The sequence below is a fragment of the Mercenaria mercenaria genome, chromosome 17, assembly GCF_021730395.1.
Source record: "Mercenaria mercenaria strain notata chromosome 17, MADL_Memer_1, whole genome shotgun sequence".
NCBI lineage: Eukaryota > Metazoa > Mollusca > Bivalvia > Venerida > Veneridae > Mercenaria > Mercenaria mercenaria.
In genome coordinates this window covers 67,371,408-67,395,602 of record NC_069377.1, presented here as the reverse complement: position 1 = coordinate 67,395,602, position 24,195 = coordinate 67,371,408, and the positions used below count along the sequence as shown (strand labels likewise).

Here is a 24,195-nt window from a genome sequence, read left to right as displayed (position 1 = left end):
AGTCCCATAACTCTGACCTTCATTTTGGCCAAATTATGCCCCCTTTTGGACTTAGAAAATTCTGGTTAAAGTTTGCGTGCAAGTACATACAGCTATTACTAAAAGGCATATAGATTTGAAACTTATTTTTTCTTTTTCTAGATCAATTACCTACCTCACTGGGTCAAGTCCCATAACTCTGGCATGTATTTTGGCCAAATTATGCCCCCTTTTGGACTTAGAAAATTCTGGTTAAAGTTTTGCGTGCAAGTACATACAGCTATTACTAAAAGGCATATAGATTTGAAACTTATTTTTTCTTTTTCTAGATCAATTACCTACCTCACTGGGTCAAGTCCCATAACTCTGGCATGTATTTTGGCCAAATTATGCCCCCTTTTGGACTTAGAAAATTCTGGTTAAAGTTTTGCGTGCAAGTACATACAGCTATTACTAAAAGGCATATAGATTTGGAACTTATTTATTCTTTTTCTAGATCAGTTACCTACCTCACTGGGTCAAGTTCCATAACTCTTAACATGTATTTTGAGCAAATTATGCCCCCTTTTGGACTTAGAAAATTCTGGTTAAAGTTTTACATGCAAGTTACTATCCCCAAAACTAATGCAGATATTGAATTGAAACTTAACATGTTTCTTCGGGGTTATAAAACTAGTTGATAGCATCAAGTCCCATAACTCTGATATGTCCCCTTTTGAACTCTTTTGATATTTAACTTTTTGGGTAATAATTTCCAGCTTCTGTGACAATATTTCGAATAGTCGAGCTTGGCTGTCTTATGGACAGCTCTTGTTCAGTTTCTGTTGATAATTTGTTACTCATATACTCAAATTTCAGCAGAAAATTGTGGTTTCTTGAATTGCTGTTACCATGGAAACAAAGCCCGTGACCTATGTATCTAAATGTAAAATTTAAAAGTGTTGACACTGGTCTATTTAAGAAACACAGCTTCGGCTTTTTATTTTCATTTAAACAATATCCATGAGAATAACAGCAGCATGCTGAACGATTTTTCCATGAACAATGCCAGACGAGGGGTACTGCTGTAAGTATTCTAAGCTGTGAAATTTATTTAAATCAATGCAAATAACACGAAAATATAACTTACGTTAGAAATAATATGTTTTAAAGCTACATCAACCAGAAAGATAATCTTTTTCAATATTTTCTATAAGAAATTACGACAAAAAGCAAGATACAAGCTATTTTAAACATCTCCGTTGCCATGGTTACTTTAAACTTTAAGAAAAATAGGGTACCATGTAAAGTGTTTGGTATTTTGCTAATAATATTACCCAAATATTCCATGTTGGTCGTTAATAGAATGGCACTGAAGCCGTCGAAAACCCCTATTTTTATACATAGTTGTTAAAAAATGAGAGAAAATGCGTTACCATGGAAACACGAGCCCCGCGACATATACTTTTTAAGCTTATATTAGAAAGCTAACGTGCATACTAGTAAAATTATCAATTATGCAGACTTCTATGGATATCAATGAAACTAAAATACACTGAAAAGTGTTAAATATCTGTATTTTCCTTCTTCTTTCAATATGAAATACCTTTGGAGGGTCATGTTCTTCAAACCTGGATAGAAATTGAACTTGAAGGGACAGGAACAAACGAAATTGAGATTGTAGCTGTTAAAACTTCATATTACACGAAATACAAAAATATGCTGCGGTTCAACTAATTTGAATTTACCCTTGTAACAAGGTAACCTACCTCCTTAACCCCCCACAGCAACCATAAAAAATGAATGTAGAAAACAGAAGGCATGAAAAGAAGGCACACTTTGAAGAAGAGATTCATTACGTTATTTAAGAGAAAACTGTATATTTTATTGCAGGTAGTGACTTCAATGAGGAGTGTTTTCCGGACAGGAAGAACAAAGAATGTAGAATGGAGAAGGTCACAGTTGATGGCACTGCTGAAATTGTTGGATGACAACAGGGAAAGACTTTCTGACGCCTTAAAGAAAGACCTTAACAAGGTTTGTACATAAATTTGTTCTTATTCTGGTACTCCTAAAGCCTTACTATTATAGCATATTAACCGTACATGCCATAATTTTTCAGAACGTTTCCGGGATTCTGAGTTAAAATTTCTGAGATTTTTACCTTTTGTCTGGGATATACACCGTGACATTGGTATTCGTCTGTTTCATGCAAAAATATCGCAATATACAATTAAAGTAAGAAAGAGATTCATCTGAATGATTTTACCATAGATAAAGTTTTTAACTCTGATAATTTCAAAACATTCTGGAAGTAGTAGTATTGTATTTTGCCTGGATGAGTACTGGAAATAATTTCTTTCTGAGCATACGGTCTTGTTTATCACCTGTTTTCCCACTATTATAGGTAACAGAGCAAAGTGCTTAATTTTACAAAGTATATATAGCATGTTACTATAATTCCACAATGACATACATGTGCATATTTTGTACCAAAAGTCATCCTTTACAATAATTTCTATCAATATCAAAAAAGAAGTTTCCTACACAAAATCATCATTTTTTTTCCATTTGATCCAAGATCAAATGTTATAAATCCATTTTCTCAAAGCAACAAAACCACATGGTAAAATAAGTAAGTTTCACAGTATACAGCTTGCAGGGGGACTACTGGAACTGGAATATCAGAAATGTATTGTTGTACAGACGTTGTTTCTCTGGTGTGACAGGAAACATTTTTTACCTTTCATTTGTTTTCTCTAGGTTAACCCATATCATGCTGGACACGATTGATTCTGCCTTTGCGACCAGAGCAGATCGTGGTCAGCTTGCACATCCGTGAAGTCTGATCATGATCTGCACTGTTCAGCATTCAGTCAGTATATTTTTTGTAAGCACCCCTTTTAACATTTAATGGTACTGTCCAAATTGTAAGATGGACAAGTTCATTATAGAAATTTAGCAGGGTAAGGGTTAACATCATACATGTGATACATCCTGGATTGTCTGGGATTGTCCCGGAATGTCCGGGATTGTCCCAGAAATTACATACTCGTCCCGATGTCCCGGACAGTCTTAAAATGTCCCGGAAAAATAAAAATAATCCCCCCAAAAAACTTGTTTTTGTCTGTAAGTTGTTAAATTATACATAATAAAGAGTCCTTGGTGTCATATTGTTTATTCCTAATCAGTTTCACGCCCCTGAGCAGGACACGTGTTGATTATGCCCGCTTTGATCACGCGACGATCTTTTGATGACACTGATTAAGATACAGTCAGTTATTATAATGGCCCAGATTAAGAACTGACAGGATTATGCAATCAATAACAGTTTTATGATAGTTAAATTAGGAACAATAGTCGTAAATTCCTTTGTTTTTAGCACGTTGGCGGTAAAGCTACATGTAGCCTTTATGGAAGAGATTATTGAAAACGATCAATTAAACGATAATTATTTCAAAAGGTTGTAATTATTTAAGATCTAGATCGATTGTCACACATATTCTAAACTAAAATGCTGAATGCCTTTGCCGACCGACCCATGAAAATTGACCAGACTCCAAATATTTTATATTGTTGATTTTATCTACAAGATTTATTTTATTCCTTTAAGGATTCAGTTTAATTATTAGATAAATGTTTAAGGTTTAGAAAGATACCAAATAAGCTAGATCTAAATAACGATGACCAGGTTGATTCTTCGTATACAGTAAGTCTCCTAATTCTGTTCACCTCGGGAACGCAATAAATTCACGTGCCGAACTATAGATGTATTACCAGTATACATATATCTACCTCCCTTAGAAAGCTAGACGACATTTGCCGCAAGTTAAATACAAGCCAGTGAACAATGTTTATCTCAGGAAACTACATGAAAATTTATGGATGCAAGATTTCTCTTTTCATCAATTTGGCATCCTATATTTATTTAGAATTATAAGAAAATTATGCAATGAACATTACTCAGCTCTATCAGAAAATTGAAACAAAAAGAAGTCCTTGAAATGTTGGTTTTGTATACATGATACAAATGATGCAAATTTTAATTTACTAATGATGCCATTGTGTTATTTTAGTCCAGATTTGAATCCTGTTTAATGGAAGTGGACTTTGTACGGAATGACTTGATCAACACACTCAACAACCTGACAGAATGGGTAAAACCAGAAAAGGTCAGTATAAAATTTTATATCTTAAATATCTTCAATTGAACATCACCAATGTATCACAAGAAGGAAGATTAATATTTCTCAATGATGAAATCAGTTTTACCACTAAAACTACTCCATTCTGCAACATCTCTATAGTAAACATGGTTTGTAACATTTTTCATTATAAATTGTCTTGATGCAAGATTATCAGTGGAAACAGATTTAACATTGAATGAACTTTAAACTATGAATACAAGAATTTCAAGCTTTTTAATATTTCATTTTTGTAGTCAGAGAGGATTTCCGAGTCAGAAACAGAAGTGACATAAATAGGAGAATCAGATAGAATTTATAAAGATAGAAAATAAATATTGAAAATACATCTAGTTTACAAAATTTCAGTTTTGCAGGTGAGGGACATTTTTGGCACAATTACATTTCTTTTTATAGCTGTATACGTTTAGTTGTCCTTAATTTTGCAATAAATGTAGTACAGTAGAATTCCGCTATTAAGACCACCCATGGTTCTTTGTACAACTGGTCTTATTAGCGGTCTGGTCTGATTAGTGGACAAGGCTATACGGGCAGATAATAACACATTGGAATACAATCAAGACACAATAATGGTAAACACAGTGTTCAATTTATATGTAGCTTTATTTTCTTACGGATCAAACTTTGTATTAATTAAGGACGCACTTAACTGATAATGATTTGAATTTTGTTCAGTTAAAGACAATTACAACAATATCAAACCTTTTCAAACTTCATTCTCCGCTGAAATCCCAAACGTATTTACATTAATAATAACAAACAAACACCGTTTAGATCTAATTAAATCCGTTTTAATCCAGTCAATTCGATCAGCGGGCATTCGTCTAATTACAAACAAATTAATTATTTCAACAATTTCTTATGTTAAAATAGCGATGTAAAACACCAAACATCTTTAAATAACAATTTCAGACAATCAAACAGTTTGATACGTTGTTTTGATAACGTTTAAAGACTTGTTAGCAATTAACGGATAAATACACAATGTACACGCTTAACGTGTTAACACGATGTCGCATGTGTTAATTCCCGCAGCGATTCGCGGTAACATAAAGAAAAATTTGAGTGGTCGCAATTGCGGTGATTAATTAAGTGTGAAAAAATCAAACAGTTCTGAAATTGGTGGTCGCATTAGTGGATTAGCGGTCTGGTCGCATTTTCGGACAAACGACCATTGGTTTTAAGAAGGAAGTATTCCGTTCTTTGCAAAATCGGTCGTATTAGCGGTGCGGTCGTAATTTCGGCGTGGTCGTAAGTAGGAATTTTACTGTATATGTATATGATTATAGTATGAGGTACAAGATTTTTTTTAAAACAGATGACACATTTTGTTGCAAGATGGTCAGACATGGCACATCAAAAGCAAATTGTTGAGGAAGTAAATATAAGTATTTAATTAAAATACTTATATTTACTTCCTCAACATTATGTTTCAGGTGAAGAAAGGGTTGATCAACATGATGGACAAAGTTTATATCCGACGTGAACCATTTGGAGTGGTTATGATAATGGGAGCCTGGAATTATCCAGTACAGCTCACAGTTGCACCTATGATTGGAGCATTAGCTGCAGGTGATTTTACTTTTGCTGAACAAGAGCTGAGTTCCACTGAATTGTCATTCTCCTGAGAGCTACACTCCAAACTAACAGAATTCTCAAATTCTCAGTCTATCTTTTGCGTAATTTATATCAAAAAATGTAAAAGTGCACTGCAAGGTCTGCCTAATTGATGTTACTCTTATGAATATAGGAAATAGTTCCAGGTTTCCTTTTAAATACAGTCAGGATTGCAGTATGAACTGGCTGTTTATCTCAAGGTGTTTGGTAATTGTTAAGATAAGCTCACCATGTGGTTATGAACAGTTTCTTATACAAATAACAAATACAAATAAGTGTTTCAACTAGTCTGGAATATACCTCACAGGACAATGACTTAGATTAACACTGTTTAGTAATCAAGTTGACTGTATTATTATTTGTGCTTGATAAATTTTTATTAGCAACAGGATTGATCTTAAATAAAGCAACATTCTTACCTTAAACCAAGGCATGATTTAGTCCAGTGTGTGATCCAAGAGAATAATATCACAGATCAAAATGATAAAGTAACAGATGTGAGCACTGTCAGATACTGTGTTCATAAATATATTTTTTAAAGAAAAAACAATCAGATATATATAGGTTAGAGGATTTAAGTTCTGCTAATTGGTTTGCCATCAGTGTTAATTGTGTTGTCAAAACTGTAAACAGTTACTGTTAATTGTGCAAACTTAAATCTTTGATTAAAAACATTTTTCTTTCATCTAAAATTATGACTTTTTAATTGGTACCACTTTTGTCATTAAGGTATTACTTTGATGTTTGTGTTTGATCAGAACTGATTAAAGACAGGAGAGATTAGGTGACACAAACAAAATTATCATTAATTAATACCAATTATACTTTGAACCTTTTTGATTTTGGAGAGAAAATAACATGTCTACTTTGAAGTTAAAAATGAAACTTGTTAAAAAAAATGAAGAGTAAAATGGCTCTAGTACACAATATATTTATATGATATTATTATATATTCAGCCAAAACTTCATGACAACAAAAACATAGAATTCTTTTAAATGCTATAACATAGTACATAGAGGATATTTGTTTGTTTTGAGTGAATATGGAGTATATCTCACTGAGAAGTGAGAAAATTATAAATATTTTCTTGAAAATGTGAAAATTTTCTCACTTCGAGGTGAGATTTATTCCATATTCACGAAAACAAACAAATTTTCTTTTTATTTTATGCTCAATTACGTTGAGATTTGCATTTTGCAACTGTTTTTAACCTCAGCGCGGGAAACAGACGTGCGTTAAACAGACATGAAGTCAGACGTGCTGTGACGTTATAAAGACGCATACAACATAAAGTTCCATTTTATTTTATTTTTTGCTGCATAACGTTATGAAATTCTCTTTAAGTAAAATAATTTGAATTGAGATAAACTATAAAGAACAAAGTGCGACTATAATTTTCATCCTGTTTTAAGCAAATAATTTAAAATTCATACACACTGTAATGAGGGGGTGGAGCTATATCTCTCACAGTGTGAAAATATAGATTTCATATTTTCACAGTGTGAGTGATGAAATATGAAAATATTTAACTGATAGAATACAGTATTTCATTAGGTAGCATAAAATAAATAGTTATAATCATGACTTAATTTATTGCCAGCTCTTCTTTATGAGACTTTGAACAGCATTTGACAGCATATTATGCAATAACAGTAAAATGAGTGGATGAACAGCATTACATTAGTTAGCAGTTGGTTGAACAATACAGTTTGTTTAAAATGGATAGATATCTGATGTTTTATGCAAACTCTGGGATATCCAGCATTGTCGTAGCAAGTGTTGTGGCATGTAAATAGATGTTTCAGTAACTATTATAACAGGTTTGACAAGTTGTTATAGGAGATGTTGTAGCAAGTTCAATGGACCAGTGTTAGGGGTCAAAAACAGTTTGTTTATGCTCCTAAGGTGGGCATATTAAAATCACACATCCGTCCGTCTGTGCATGCGTCCGTGTAAATTCTTGTCCAGGCTGTAACTCTGCCATCCGTGAAGGGATTTTGAAATAACTTAAATGTTAACCATAATGAGACAATCTGTCTTGCGCAAGACCCAGACCCCTAGCTCCAAAGTCAAGGTCACACTTAGAGGTCAAAGGTTAACAGGGTCTGTTTCGTGTCTGGCCCATAACTCTGCCATCCATGAAGGGATTTTGAAATTACTTAGCATAAATGTTCCCCATAATGAGACAACGTCTCTTGCACAAGATCCAGACCCCTAGCTCTAAGGTCAAGGTCACACTTAGAGGTTAAAGGTTAACATGGCCTGTTTCTTGTCTGGTCCATAACTCTGCCATCGATGAAGGGATTTTAAAATTACTTGGCATAAATGTTCCCTATCTTGAGATGACTTGTCATGCACAAGACCCAGAGCCCTAGCTCCAAGGTCAAGGTTACCTTTTGAGAACTTTTTTTTTTGTCTGGTCAAAAAATGATTCATGCCTAAACTATTCTGGCATATTTTGTGCAGACAACTGTAGCATTCTTAGGCATGCTTCTAATAGTGACAGCTCATGTTTGCTCCTTAGCTGAATAACCATTGGGCCTACACAAGTCGGACAGAATTAGCAGTTGGATTTTGTCTGCCTTGGTCAGATTTAGCAGTTGGATTTTGTCTGCCTTTGTCAGATTTAGTAGTGGGATTTTGTCTGCCTTGGTCAGATTTAGCAGTTGGATTTTGTCTGCCTTGGTCAGATTTAGCAGTGGGATTTTGTCTGCCTTGGTAAGATTTAGCAGTGGGATTTTGTCTGCCTTGGTAAGATTTAGCAGTGGGATTTTGTCTGCCTTGGTAAGATTTAGCAGTGGGATTTTGTCTGCCTTGGTAAGATTTAGCAGTGGGATTTTGTCTGCCTTAGTCAGATTTAGCAGTGGGATTTTGTCTGTCTTTGTCTTATTAAGCAACGAGAACCTGTCCACCTTGGTCAGATTTTGTCTGAGGGTATTTTGCCACACCTTTTAAACTTGAGCCTGCCTCCTATATCCGATTGTTTGTCTTTGTTTTCAGGTAACTGTATAATGATGAAACCATCGGAAATTTCTGAAAATGTGGCAGCTTTGTTAGAGGAGTTGTTCCCTAAGTACTTTGATACGGTAAGTGAACCTCTTTATTTCAGGAATTCAGGAATTTCACACTCTTTTGCAACAGGCAGATTTTTATTTACTGTGAAACAAGTTTTATTCTATAGTTTTTTAAAAGAAATATTATTATAAATATATTGTTTTCGCTGTAACCACAAAATTTCATGCCATCAATATCTTAATGATTTCAAAGTATGTCATCAACAAATCTCTTTGAAAATGAATAAATATGCAGTATAAAAAAGATCTTCAACTTTTATACTTATTGAGCAAAATTACCATAACATTCTTTTGATCTAATATATTGTCCAGATTAGAAGCAGCTAACATGCAAAACTCCTCAGTATCCACTGTGAAATTTTTAATTTACTTAAAAGTGGTAATAGAGCTAAAGTATAACCATTTAATAGACATAATATCTTTAACATGTTTCTGTGTGGCTTGTAAACATTTAATAGACCCAAAATCCTTTAACATGTTTCTATGTGGCTTGTTAAAACGCTATAAAAGAAGCAAATGCTATGCGGTTTCAGGAGTGTATCAAGTGTGTCTGTGGTGGCATCCCAGAGACAACAGCTCTCCTCAAGGAGAAATGGGACTATATTTTCTACACAGGTAATTCTATGGTGGGCAAAATAGTAATGAAGGCAGCAGCTGAATATCTCACACCAGTCACCCTAGAACTTGGTGGCAAGAGGTATAATTATGATATTAATTTAAGAATAATCATGTATAAAACATTCTGCATATTGTACTATACCTAGTTACTAGAGGGCATGGTCATATGGCCTCCCAAGTATTTTTCTAATGAAAGAAGGCCAAAGTATGGGACTGCAGAATAGTTCAGGTTGGAGTAATTTCCCGTTTTCAGGGGTTCTGGTTGAGAGGAGTTCCATTGTGGTCTAGTTTACAAAATTATGTAATTCAGAATTTTAGATGAATTTTTAGAAACATTTTGCAATGTACTATTTCAGCCCAGTGTATATTGATCAAGGCTGTGATCTTGGTATTGTTTCAAACCGAGTTTTATGGGGTAAAGTTATGAATGCAGGACAGACATGCATTGCTCCAGATTACATCATGTGTTCAAAAGAAACACAGGTAAGATAAAAGCCTTTCCTCTCTTGTGTAAAAATAACTTCTACATTTATTAAATATTTTATTATACGCCCATCTCTGAAAGAGCAGGGTGTATTATGTGAACACCCGTGGCGGGCAGTCGGCGTCCAAAAGCATGTCCGCTCTCTTAAGTCAAACAGTTTTCATCCGATCTTCACCAAACTTGCTGACAATGTTTGTAGGCATAATATCTCGGCCAAGTTCAATAACCAGCAAAATCACCCCAGACACTCTTGGATTAAATTGCCAATTTAGCCTTGTCCGCTCGCTAAGTCAAACACTTTTCATCCGATCTTCCACAAACTTGCAGATAATGTTTGTTGGCATAATATCTCAGCCAAGTTCAATAACCAGCCAATTGCCCCAGGCACTCGTGGATTATGGCCCTTGAATTACTTGAAATCTGCGAATTTAGCCTTGTGTGCTCTCTAAGTCCAACAGTTTTCATCTGGTCTTCACCAAAGTTGCTCACAGTGTTTTTTGGACAAAATATCTCGACCAAGTTCGATAACCAGCCAAATTGCCCCAGGCACTCTTGGATTATGGCCCTTGAATTTGGCCAAATTCGATGACAGATGTATTTTGTGACAGTCTGCCACTCTTGTATTATAAATGTTAGTAGATATTTTACTATGAATTTACAGAATTACGTTTTTAAAGAATTTTCAAAGTTATAGCCACTTTATATAATTTACTTGTGAATAAATTTTTTTTTTTAAAAAGGTACTGTTAACAATGTTGTTTTTTCATTTAACTTAAAATTACATGTCTTCCTAAGAATGTCACAGATGAGATTTTCAGGTTTAATGTCAACACAAACTAAGTATTCATTGTAGTCAAACTGTTGTGTATTTCAGGATGCTCTTGTAGAGAAGATGAAAGCCACTCTTGGAGAGTTTTACCCTGATGGACCAGCCAAGTCACCAGATTATTGTCGGCTTGTCAGTGATAGGCATTACCAGTATGTTCGTTAAATTTCATTGGCATTCAATTTCAAAGTTTTGACCATTACTGCTGTTTCTGGAGACATGACCTTGCATACAAGTATTTTGAAATTTAAAGATAAAATTTGTGGGAAATTGTACTTGTGTATTGGGATCTATATGTAATTTCATATTATTTACAGCCATGAAATTCAAAGAAATTAAATCCCTCTGTACAGTAATGATAATTTCAAAAACATTACCTGTAATGTTTGCATGATGGATGATTTTTGACCTCATCAAGAACCCAGGGAGAGCACACACAGGGGGCAGCATCTGGGGGCAGCATCTGGGGCTATTAATCACCATTGGTGATAGCTCTAGTTTATCTTGTATATCATGTAAAAATGGATCATGATAACAAGTAGATTTGGGTATTCCCTGGCATAATGTGTATAGAAAATGATGTCATTGTATGACGTCTCTAAAGTGCACTCTGTTTGAGGCAATGTTTTATTCTAGGGAATACAGGAATATTTATCCATGGCATGTGATCAAACAATTGTATACTTTTCCCGCTAGGTAGGCAAGAAAAACTGGTCATACTTGTGTCTGAGCTAAAGAGAATAGAAATAGAAAAAAATGCACAATGTCACCATTAAAGCTTATAGCATGGTGGTCAAAAGAATGTATGTAGGGTAAGATCATAGAAAAATAACACTGTTATATGTGCATTGAATTTATTAATCCCCCGCCGTGGCGGAGGGATTATAGGAATGGTCTGCGTCCGTCCTTCCGTCCTTCCGTCCGTCCTTCCGTCCTTCCGTACTTCCGTCCTTCCGTCCTTCCGTCCGTAACAAATTCGTGTCCGGTCCATATCTCCTAAACCCCTTGAAGGATTTTCATGAAACTTGGGTCAAATGATCACCTCATCAAGACGATGTGCAGAACCCATGAGTCAGCCTTGTCGGTTCAAGGTCAAGGTCACAACTTAAGGTCAAAGGTTTGAGCCTGCCATTTTGTGTCCGCTCTATATCTCCTAAACCCCTTGAAGGAATTTTATAAAACTTGGGTCAAATGATCACCTCATCAAGACGATGTGCAGAACCCATGAGTCAGCCATGCCAGCTCAAGGTCAAGGTCAAAACTCAAGGTCAAAGTTTGAGCCTTCCATTTATTGTCCGCTCTATATCTCTTAAACCCCTTGGAGGAATTTTATAAAACTTGGGTCAAATGATCACCTCATCAAGACGATGTGCAGAACCCATGAGTCAGTCATGCCGGCTCAAGATCAAGGTCAAAACTTAGGGTCAAAGGTTTGAACCTTCCATTTTGTGTCCGCTCTATATCTCCTAAACCCCTTGAAGGATTTTCATCAAACTTGGGTCAAACGATCACCTCATCAAGGCAATGTGCAGAACTTATGAGTCAGCCATGTCAGCTCAAGGTCAAGGTCACAACTGAAGGTCAAAGGTTTGAGCCTTCCATTTCGTGTCCACTCTATATCTCCTAAACCCCTTAAAGGAATTTTATAAAACCTGGGTCAAATGATTACCTCATCAAGACGATGTGCAGAAATTATGAGTCAACCATGCCAGCTCAAGGTCAAGGTCACAACTAAGGGTCGAAGGTTTGAGCCTTCCATTTGGTGTCCACTCTGTATCTCCTTAACCCCTTGAAGGATTTTCATCAAACTTTGGTCAAATGATCACCTCATCAAGAACTCATGAGACAGCCATGTCAACTCAAGGTCAAGGTCACAACTGAAGGTCAAAGGTTTCAGCTCTGTATCTCCTAAACCCCTTGAAGGATTTTCATGAAACTTTGGTCAAATGGTCACCTCATCAAGACGTTGTGCAGAATTCATGAGTCAGCCGTGTCAGTTCAAGGTCAAGGTCACAGCTAAAATCAAAGGTTTTACCCTTTCACTATCCATAGCAGTGGCGGGGGATTTAGCTGTCTTTCAGACTGCCTTGTAAGTGTTGTTTTGGCATAATTCATGGACAGTTTGTATGACCTTTTAATCATTTGAATTCTAAATAAGATGTGTATTGTGCTGTCTGTAGGAGAGTGAAGAAGATGATAGGTGGAGGAGGGAAAGTGGCTCTGGGCGGTGACTCTGATGATTCACAAAGATATATTGCACCTACAGTACTCACTGATGTCACCTTCAGTGATCCTATCATGCAAGATGAGGTATACCCATGTTAATATTGTAATTTTTCCAAAATTGTCTTGTATTATTGAATTTTGATCAAGTTAAATAAGGAAGTGGACATTTAGTGGTTGAGGTTTGTGGTTCACAGTATGAATCCTCCAGTCTGGAAGGTCAACAGGTGTTAAATATTTCAGTTTTTGGTGTGTGTCATTATGGATGATCTTGCCTTGAAATGCATCAGGAAATTAGAACTGAAAAACTGAACTGGACTGTGTTAGAAACTAATGGATATGGACAGGTTAAATGACCAATTAGATATGTTTTTATAACTGTTAAACCTTCATACTATCAGCCAGATATGAAAGAACATTTGTATACTTCCAGATATTTGGACCAGTGTTACCCATTGTACCAGTGAAAAACGAAGATGAAGCTATTGCTCACATAAATGAGGGGTAAGTCGGCTTTATTTCACTCTAACTTTTCAGAGAGTGACATACCTCCTACCAATGCTTTATTAACAGGGTATTTGATATAGTGGTTACAAAGTTTGAATTGCTAGTTTATGAGTGCTAAATGAGGTGCACTGTGGCCTTGTGCTTGTAGCAGCTGACTTCCTCACTGCTGTAGGTTGGAAACCTTGGCATGAAAAATTTCTCGTGAGAATTCTAATCCTGTCTATTTACAGAAGGTTAGTGGTTCAACCAAGTGTCTGCACATGCCTGAAATAATATCTGGAGGAGTATCTGGTGTCTGTCTCTACCAACAAAGCTGGAAGGTTGCAGCTTGACTTAAACTTTCTTGGTATGACTTAAAATCCAACAAAGTGAAAATAAAAACTTCAGCTAAATAAAAGCACTGACTAAGTTAACTTGATAGCCCATCTATTATTGATTTGATATTGAAGTGAGGCATATATCTTACTTAATTAATTACTGTACCCACAAAACATTTAAAAACAGTGGCAGCTAGGTGGTGCAAAGTGAAGATATTAATAGAAAAGAAAGTTCAATACATTTAAGAATTTTTTATGTGTTTTCTATGAAGAGAGGAAAATATTTGTACTTATTACTTTGAAGAACTTAAGTTTTCAGGAACAGTGGAGTTGCTGAACAGTCATTAATATTATTATTACTCATATTGTGTGTGTTTTATAATCTAACATTACAGTCATTGTATATTATATGTCAGGGACATTTAGCAAGCATCAGTACATCAGTCACTAGTATAATTAATAAGCAATGATGTTGAAGTAGTGGGCTGGTAATGACCATCAACATTTTACATATTCTCTGTAAGAGATACTACCATTTTCTGTTTTTATGCCCCCGCCATAAAATTGGGGGAGTGTGGTTGGGGGGGGAGGGGGGTGTGCATATAGTGTTACCCCTGTCTGTGTGTTTGTTTGTTTGTGTGTGTGTTTGGGAAAGGGTGGTCTTCCTGTCCGGGCCATAACTTTAACATGCATGGTCCAATTTCAGAATAATTTAACACAAATGATAAGCATTGATAGACGATGTGTCATGCGCAACAACCATTTCACTAGCTCAAAGGTCAATGTCACAGTCCTTGGTTGAACTTAGTCAATTTTCACTACATAAGTGGTCTTTGTGTCCGGGCCATAACTTTGACATGCATGGTCTGATTTCAGAATGATTTGACACAAATGATAAGCATGGATAGACGATATGTCAAGCGCAAAACCATTTCACTAGCTCAAAGGTCAAGGTCACAGTCCTTGGTTAAACTTAGCCAATTTTCACTACATATACAGAATACTAAATTTTCTGGTTTTCCTACAATATTTTTTTATTTGTAAACAGATAGCGCCAAGGGTCCTTTTTAGCTCACCTGAGCAATGCTCAGGTGAGTTTTTCTGATCGCTCAATGTCCGGCGTCTGGCGTCTGTCGTCTGTCTGTCAACATTTAGCTTGTGTATGCGATAGAGGCTGTATTTTTCAACTGATCTTCATGAAAATTGGTCAGAATGATTACCTTGATGAAATCTAGGCCGAGTTCGAAAATGGGTCATCTGGGGTCAAAAAGTAGGTCACTAGGTCAAATCAAAGAAAAACCTTGTGTATGCGATAGAGGCTGTATTTTTCAATTAATCTTCATGAATTTTGGTCAGAATGATTAGCTTGATGAAATCTAGGCCGAGTTCAAAAATAGGTCATCTGGGGTCAAAAACTAGGTCACTAGGTCAAATCAAAGAAAAACCTTGTGTATGCGATAGAGACTGTTTTTTTCAACTGATCTTTATGAAATTTGGTCAGAATGATTACCTTGATAAAATCTAGGCTGAGTTTGAAAGTGGGTCATCTGGGGTCAAAAACTAGGTTACTAGGTCAAATCAAAGAAAAACCTTGTGTATGCGATAGAGGCTGTATTTTTCAATTAATCTTCATGAATTTTGGTCTGATTACCTTGATGAAATCTAGGCCGAGTTCGAAAATGGGTCATCTGGGGTCAAAAACTAGGTCACTAGGTCAAATCAAAGAAAAACCTTGTGTATGCGATAGAGGCTGTATTTTTCCATTAATCTTCATGAATTCTGGTCAGAATGATAACCTTGATGACATCTAGGCCGAATACGAAAATGGGTCATCTGGGGTCAAAAACCAGGTCACTAGGTCAAATCAAAGAAAAACCTTGTGTATGCGATAGAGGCTGTATTTTGCAATTAATCTTGATGAATTTTGGTCAGAATGATTGCCTTGATGAAATCTAGGTCAATTTCGAATATGGGTCCTCTGGGGTCAAAAAGTAGGTCACTAGGTCAAATCAAAGGAAAAGCTAGTATATGGGATAGAGGCTGTATTTTTCAATTGATCTTCCTGAAATTAAGTCCAAAATGATAACCTTAATGAAATCTAGGCCAAGTTTGAAAATGGATCATCTTGGGTCAAAAAGTAGGTCACTAGGTCAAATCAAAGAAAAACCTTGTGTATGCGATAGAGGCTGTATTTTTCAATTGATCTTCATGAAATTTGGTCAGAATGATAGTCTTGATGAAATGTAGGTCAAGTTCGAATATGGGTCTCGTGCTCCGGGGTCAAAAATTAGGTCACAGGTCGAATCAAAGAAAATACTTATTTATACTCAAGATTTTTGCTCCAATTTTAATGATAATTGGTCAGAATATTTATTTCCATGAAATCACTAGGTCAAACATGTTTACAACACTGTTATGGTGTGTTATAGTGTGTTTCTCAGGTGAGCCACCTAGGGCCATCTTGGCCCTCTTGTTAGCTCACCTGTCACAAAGTGACAAGGTGAGCTTTTGTGATCGCGCAGCGTCTGTCGTCTGTCCGTGCGTAAACTTTTGCTTGTGACCACTCTAGAGGTCACATTTGTAGTGGGGTCTTTATGAAAAGTGGTCAGAATGTTCACCTTGATGATATCTAGGTCAAGTTCGAAACTGGGTCACGTGCGGTCAAAAACTAGGTCAGTAGATCTAAAAATAGAAAAACCTTGTGACCTCTGTAGAGGCCATATTTTTCAAAGATCTTCATGAAAATTGGTCAGAATGTTCACCTTGATGATATCTAGGTCAATTCGAAACTGGGTCACGTGCCTTCAAAAACTAGGTCAGTAGGTCAAATAATAGAAAAACCTTGTGACCTCTCTAAACGCCATATTTTTCATTGGATCTGTATGAAAGTTGGTCTGAATGTTGATCTTGATGATATCTAGGTCAAGTTTGAAACTGGGTCACATGTGGTCAAAAACTAGGTCAGTAGGTCATATAATAGAAAAAACTTGTGACCTCTGTAGAGGCCGTATTTTTCATGGGATCTGCATGAAAATTGGTGAGAATGTTCACCTTGATGATATCTAGGTCAGGTTCGAAACTGGGTCACGTGCGGTCAAAAACTAGGTCAGTAGGTCAAATAATAGAGATACCTTGTGACATCTGTAGAGGCCATATTTTTCATGGGATCTGCATGAAAATTGGTGAGAATGTTCACCTTGATGATATCTAGGTCAAGTTCGAAACTGGGTCACTTGCCCTCAAAAACTAGGTCATTAAGTCAAATAATAGAAAAACCTTGTGACCTCTCTAGAGGTCATATTTTTAATGGGATCTGCATGAAAATTGGTCAGAATGTTCATCTTGATGATATCTAGGTCAACTTTGAAACTAGGTCACGTGCGGTCAAAAACTAGGTCAGTAGGTCAAATAATAGAAAAACCTTGTGACCTCTGTAGAGGCCATATTTTTCATGGGATCTGCATGAAAATTGGTCAGAGTGTTCATCTTGATAGTACCTAGGTCAAGTTTGAAACTGGGTCACATGCAGTCAAAAACTAGGTCAGTAGGTCAGATAATAGAAAAACCTTGTGATCACTATAGAGGCCATATTTTTCATGGGATCTGTATGAAAGTTGGTCTGAATGTTCATCTTGATAATATCTAGGTCAAATTTGAAACCGGGTCACGTGCGGTCAAAAACTAGGTCACTAGGTCTAAACAGAGAAAAACCTTTTGACCTCTCTAGAGGCCATATTTTTCAATGGATCTTCATGAAAATTGGTGAGAATGTTCACCTTGGTGATATCTAGGTCAGATTTGAAACAGGGTCATGTGCGGTCAAAGACTAGGTCAGTAGGTCTAAAAATAGAAAAACCTTGTGACCTCTCTGGAGGCCATATTTTTCATGAGATCTTCATGATAATTGGTGACAATGTTCACCTTGATGATATCTAGGTCAAGTACAAAACTGGGTCACATGCCTTCAAAAACTAGGTCATTATGTCAAATAATAGAGATACCTTGTGACCTCTCTAGAGGCCATATTTTTCAATGGATCTTCATGAAAATTGGTCAGAATAAACAACGTCATACTCAGTTCATGTGGGGACAGGTAAGCGATTCAGAACCATCATGGTCCTCTTGTTTTAGTTTGTGAGCAGTACCATGCCTATGACCTTTCTCATGTTGCGGGGGCATCCGTGTCTGTGACATATTTCTAGATTTCTGAAAGTCATGCATTGAGCTGCATTTGCGTCTGAAGAATGCAGTATTAACATAATCACATGGAAACTTCCGAGTGTCGTCATTGGTCCACTACCTTAAGATTACAGCAAACTTTTCTTGCAAACATTTGTGTTTTTAGTCAGTCTTCTAGATTTGAAGGTAGTAAATGACTAGACTAGTATAGGTTTTATTTTAGAAAAAACTGTACAGAGAGAATTATGTTAATGATGATCTGACTGTTTAGGATGCAGGATCAACCACATCTAGACAATGCTCTTCTAGTAGGAGGTCTTTTCTGGAGAAAATGAAGATTATAATCGTAGAATTATTCATGTTACAGCAGATATAGGAGATAAATGATTCATTTGGAATAATTTGTAAACCATTTCAGATGTACAGGCACGCCATTAGCTTTTTATGTGTTTTCAAACAACCAACAAGTTGTCAATAAACTTGTGGAAGGGGCCAATTCAGGGACCTGCTGTGTTAATGACTGTTTAATGCAGGCAAGCTGTAAGATCAGTTGATTTATGCACTCATTGTTTTATTTATATTTTGTCTGGTGGGACAAAATCTGTTTTTCATCTTCTTTTTACAAATCATAAAATTCACAAAGTTTTACAGTTCAACAAATGACTTAATATTCAGCAGTGTTCATATACTAACTTGAAATAAAATTTTCATAGTTAAACAATGTTACAAGTTAAAAACTTGTTTTATTATTAGACATAAATTCATGTGCATCAGCTCCTTGCCATAGATATTGCCAGGAGATGCAAATTAATAAGCATAATTACCTGTTGTTATAAGTTCATAAGTTGAAACTTATGAATTCATATCCCAAAGAATGAGCTGTTTTGGCCAAAACCACAAACTTTCTTGCTAAGATGATACTCAAAAACGCTTGGGCCTAGGATCATGAAAGTTGATAGAGAGGTTGTTCATGACCAGCAGATGACCCCTGTTGATTTTGAGATCAGTATGTCAAAGGTCACGCTCACAGTGACCGGGAACAGTTAAATGGTTTCCTGATGATAGCTCAAGAATGCTTGGGTCTAGGTTCATGAAAGTTGATAGGGCGATTGATCATGACCAGCAGATGGCCGCTATTGATTTTGAGGTCAGTAGGTCAAAGGTCAAGGTCATAGTGACCTGGAACAGTTAAACCATTTCTTGACAATAACTGCAGAATGCTTTGGCCTAGGATCACAAAACTTGATAGGGAAGTTGATCAACCCGGAACAGTTAAACGATTTCCTGATGATAACTCAAGTACACTTGGGCCTAGCTAGGATCATGAAAGTTGATAGGGAGGTTGGTCATGACCAGCATATTTTTGAAGTCAGTAAGTCAAAGGTCAAGGTAACAGTGACCCATTTCTTGATGGTAACTGGAGAATGCAGTTAAATGGTTTCCAGATGATAACTCAAGAATGCTTGGGCCTAGGATCATGAAAGTTGATAGGGAGGTTGGACATGACAAGCAGATGACCCCTATTGATTTTGAGGCCAAAGGTCAAGGTCACACCGGAACAGTTAAACCATTTCCGGACAATAACTTGGAAACTTTTGGGTCTAGGATCATGAAAATCGATAGGGAGGTTGATCATGACCAGCAGATGACCCCTATTGATTTTGAGGTCAATAAGTCAAAGGTAAACATTACAGTGCCCCAGAACAGTAGAACTTTTGTGAACAGTGACCAAATAATTTCTGTTCATTGTGCAATTACTGCATGCATCAAAGGGAACATTTCTTGTTCTAAGAGCTCTTGTTTTAATTTGATATGATTCTAATGAAAGACCCACTTTTTAACTTTTTGTTGAAGTTTTTTTGAAACTTGCTGAAAACTGTTATAAATAGAAAGATTGTTAATTTGGATCTTGAATGAGGTCATATGATTTTCTGCTATCTGTTAGTATTTTAGATATAAAGTTATTTGGCTGGAACTCTAGCTTTGATTGTTTTGGCTGTAACACTAGCTTTGATCTGTTATTAGGGTATGCATGATCAAATGTTCAGTTCAGTTGTGTGCTTATAATCTTTTGCAGTATTTATATTTATAGATGTTATGAAACAATCAACAACTGTAGAGTTTTGTAGATGCAAATTTTAATTCAAGTGTTGTGTTATAACATATAGTACAATATTGATTATACATCATTGACAGATGTCAAATCATTAAATACAATATTAGACTTACTTAAAAAGGGGACTAAACAAACCAATTTATTTACAGTTCCGGACTTTAAGTGGTCCAAAAACTGCTTTCAACAGAATATGTTCCCAGCCATGAATTGGACTCCTTTCTTAGTTAATCAAGCTTATTATGTAGCTTGCATTACTTCAAACAAACATCCAAAAGTACTTTGCTGATTTTATTACCAATTTTATTTTAACACACTCCACTTTTACAAATATGGCGTGAAGAACTGGCAGCAGAGACAAACCCAAAATTTTTTGTTGACCATGGGGAGATAGATAAACTGACCGCCACCATATTGGAACAACTGGCGAGCCAGTGGTCTACGTAGACATAGTACCAAAACCCAGCGAAAACCAACAGCTGTAGCCAGTGAATTGAGCCAATCTGTATTACCCATCCCATGCAAGCAAGCTACCTAAGTGATCACTCAAGCTATAGGTCTCCCAACTATATATAGAAGAGGAGGAGGTACCGACTTTACTCAGGAAGTGTACCATAGCAAACAAAAAACATGGTGAAAACAAATACGTTGTGCTACAGATGTGAACAATTGACAGTGGTAATATTTAACTATGCTGGTCAGGTACATAATTCCAAAATGATGATAAACAGAAATATAGGTGAAATGATCAGAATGGTAAGAAAGTAAATCACCCATGCAAGTTGAGTTATGGAAATTTTCCATCTCGGGTTTGAGGTAATTTCTTATGGAGAACTCAAAACTTGGTTGTGTCACTTTGTCTGATTTTGTAACATCTTGTAGTCTTTTGACTGCTGTTTTAGTTTTGTGGTGTTATTTCAGGAGTGACGGTTACCCTCTCGCTTTGTATATCTTTTCAAATGATCAGAAAATTGTACAAAAGATACTAGAGGGAACCAACTCTGGTGGCTGTACTGTAAACGATCTATTTATGCATTGTGGAAGTAAGTCAACAGATAAATCCATGAATATACTTCTAAATTGCTTTATATAGAGGATATTTGTTTGTTTCAGTGAAATATCAATTTTTATTTCACAAGTGAGCATCAAAAACTGATATTTTCACGAGTGGCATAGCCACAAGTGAAAATGACTTTTTTTTGGTGCTCATGAGTGAAATAAAACTGATATTTCACTGACACAAACAAATTTTCTTTTTATTTTATGTGTATAACTCTTCTTTTGTTGCATAATTTATAAAATGTTTAAAATCGCAAGAAAAAGGTCAGCAGAAAGCATAACACAAATGACGTCATCGTCATTATGGTCCCCAGTATTCATAACGCTTGGTATACAATTTGACTTCAATCGCGACAGAGGACCGGAACTAGTTTGGCAAAAACAGTGAAAAATAAAAATGATAATCTACTGTTTAAAAACTGTGGATTATCACTTTTATTTCACTGAGAAAACTATAATTCACTGGAAAACATAAAATAAAAAAGTATTATACGTCATTGTGTTCCAATGTGTTCTGTTGTGTTGCTTTTGTTTTAACTGTGCACTAACATTGTTTATTTCCATTTTTAGACATCATGGTACATTGTACATGGATGTTATCTAAACTAAAGAATTTTGAAAATGCCTCAGCCATATCTAGAAAAAGTTTCATTCTTGCGTATTATAAAGGAGAGTTTTGATGTTCATGTATGATTATTTTTTAAGTCCAATTTAATAGAATGATTTCTATTGTTGAAGTGTGTCAAGTGTCATTTATGTATGTGGCACTTATAGTGTCGTGTAATTTTGTCATATGAATAATACTATTTTACAACAATCAAATATTTGATTTTTCTGAATGAAATAATTATAATGCTAGCTTCACAAGCTGTTGCCATGATTTATTTACCATTTTAATACCCAAATTTATTATATCTATAACTTTTCTGCCTTTAATTCTGAATTTCACTAATGAATACAAAATGCTATATTCAACTTGCATCATATGCGGAAAAACATTCAGTGGTGTGACTACTTGTTTTAGTTGTGATGTTCCATGCATCATAAAGTTCACCATTTCAAATGAGTTTTAAAGGAAGAAGTATTTGTATGTATATAATAAAAGGGTCATTATAGCAGTACCTTGGCCTGCAGTGATGCATTCGGCTCTCGAGGCTTTTGCCAGACGGGTTCACACTCTTGGGATCCAGGCCTACCAAAATTCACTGGAGCGGAATGCAACATTGCATATCGAGATTCTGTTATAATCTCTTTTTATTGTGCATATATGAAAATACACAGAGAAAATGTCTTGGAACAATTCTGTCAGATATAGAGCTGAAGCATTTTTAAATTACTTTTGGTGTATTTTTATTGTTGATTAAGCTGATATATTTGTTCCCTTTCATAAATCATTCCTTCTTTTATGTTTATTTTATCCTTAGCTACACTTGGGCTGTCATCGTTAATTGTTGTATCAAAGTATCACTAAATATGCACTGTCACAGGTATTTAACCTGCTGCAAATATATCTAAATAATTGCATGGCTTCTTAGCTAACATGCATGAAACTTAACAGTTGTTCTATATTTCTTGCACTAACTTGCAGTGAAAAGCCATTGGCAATGTATGTATATTCCACTAACCCACCATTGGTAGAGAAGATGGCCAGTAGCTGTTCGTCTGGTGGTTTCCTAGCCAATGACTGTCTCATGCATGCTGGAGGTATTGTAGTGTGTTCCCAACACCTTAACATCCCATTTTATTTGGAACTAGATGGAAACTATCCCTTCCATTTTACATATTTGAAAATTCCATACATAGAGGATGTTTTAGTATTCATTGACATGTAACTCAAATTGACCTCATTGACAGCAAAATTTGGTCAGAACAATGTAACACTAATGGACTCATGAACCTCATTAACATCAAACTTTGGCAGAAGTAACACTAGTGGACTTCATAAACCTCATTAACATCAAACTTTTGTCAGAAGTAACACTAGTGGACTCATGAACCTCATTAACATCAATCTTTTGTCAGAAGTAACACTAGTGGACCTCATGAACCTCATTAACATCAAACTTTTGTCAGAAGTAACACTAGTGGACCTCATGAACCTCATTAACATCAAACTTTTGTCAGAAGTAACACTAGTGGACTCATGAACCTCATTAACATCAAACTTTTGTCAGAAGTAACACTAGTGGACCTCATGAACCTCATCAACATCAAACTTTTGTCAGAAGTAACACTAGTGGACTCATGAACCTCATTAACATCAAACTTTTGTCAGAAGTAACACTAATGGACCTCATGAACCTCATTAACATCAGACTTTCATCAGAAGTAGCACTTGTGGACCTCATGAACTTCATTAACATCAAACTTTTGTCAGAAGTAACGCTAATGGACCTCATGAACCTCATTAACATCAAACTTTTGTCAGAAGTAACACTAATGGACCTCATGAACTTCATTAACATCAAAATGTGGTCAGAACATGTAACACTTATGGACCTCATGAACTGCAAACTTGAACTGAAAGGAAATCTGTATAGAATACTTTTACCAGGTGATCATGAGAAACTCCAAGGATTTCTAATATGTTTGCTGTAATATAAATCTTGACGTCCTGATTTTCTAACCATTGTAGATACCATATTTTATATAATGGTTCAATTTGTTATCGGATCCTTTTTATACGCCCGTTTAGAAAACGGGACGTATTATGGGAACGCCCCTGGCGGGCGGGTTGGCGGGCGGGCGGGCGGGCGGCGTCCACAGACCTTGTCCGGAGCATATCTTCTAAATGCATGAAGGGATTTTGATGAAACTTGGCACAGTTGTTCACCATCATGAGACGGAGTGTCATGCGCAAGAACCAGGTCCCTAGGTCTAAGGTCAAGGTCACACTTAGAGGTCAAAGGTCAAATTCAAGAATGACTTTGTCCAGAGCATAATTATCTTCTTCATGCATAGAGGGATTTTGATGAAAGTTGGCACAATTGTTCATCATCATGAGAAGGAGTGTC

The 24,195-nt window shown here is 35.9% G+C and overlaps 2 protein-coding genes across 14 annotated transcripts in view; one reads left to right on the top strand and one right to left on the bottom strand.

The window, feature by feature from the left end:
* Window positions 1-24,195, bottom strand: part of LOC123536344 (uncharacterized) — a 377,622-nt gene that overhangs the window by 247,805 nt on the left and 105,622 nt on the right. The gene's annotated exons all lie outside the window — the stretch shown is intronic.
* The window catches only part of LOC123537180 (aldehyde dehydrogenase, dimeric NADP-preferring-like), a 62,697-nt gene that overhangs the window by 13,574 nt on the left and 24,928 nt on the right, over window positions 1-24,195 (top strand). For 10 of the 13 annotated variants that reach the window (XR_006683473.2, XR_006683474.2, XR_006683476.2 and 7 more), the window contains exons 2-11: window positions 1,852-1,995; window positions 4,035-4,130; window positions 5,600-5,735; window positions 8,782-8,867; window positions 9,389-9,552; window positions 9,830-9,956; window positions 10,832-10,935; window positions 12,964-13,093; window positions 13,440-13,510; window positions 18,428-18,549. Coding sequence is in view for 10 of the 13 variants with exons in the window: in XM_045320793.2 (XP_045176728.1) it covers window positions 1,852-1,995; window positions 4,035-4,130; window positions 5,600-5,735; window positions 8,782-8,867; window positions 9,389-9,552; window positions 9,830-9,956; window positions 10,832-10,935; window positions 12,964-13,093; window positions 13,440-13,510; window positions 18,428-18,549 (1,180 nt within the window). In the remaining 3 variants the exon portion in view is untranslated. Of the gene's footprint in view, window positions 1-1,851; window positions 1,996-4,034; window positions 4,131-5,599; window positions 5,736-8,781; window positions 8,868-9,388; window positions 9,553-9,829; window positions 9,957-10,831; window positions 10,936-12,963; window positions 13,094-13,439; window positions 13,511-18,427; window positions 18,550-21,043; window positions 21,166-22,769; window positions 22,886-24,195 lie in introns of all 13 variants that reach the window. The other 3 variants (XM_045320795.2, XM_053528493.1, XM_045320794.2) reach the window with 2 other exon arrangements.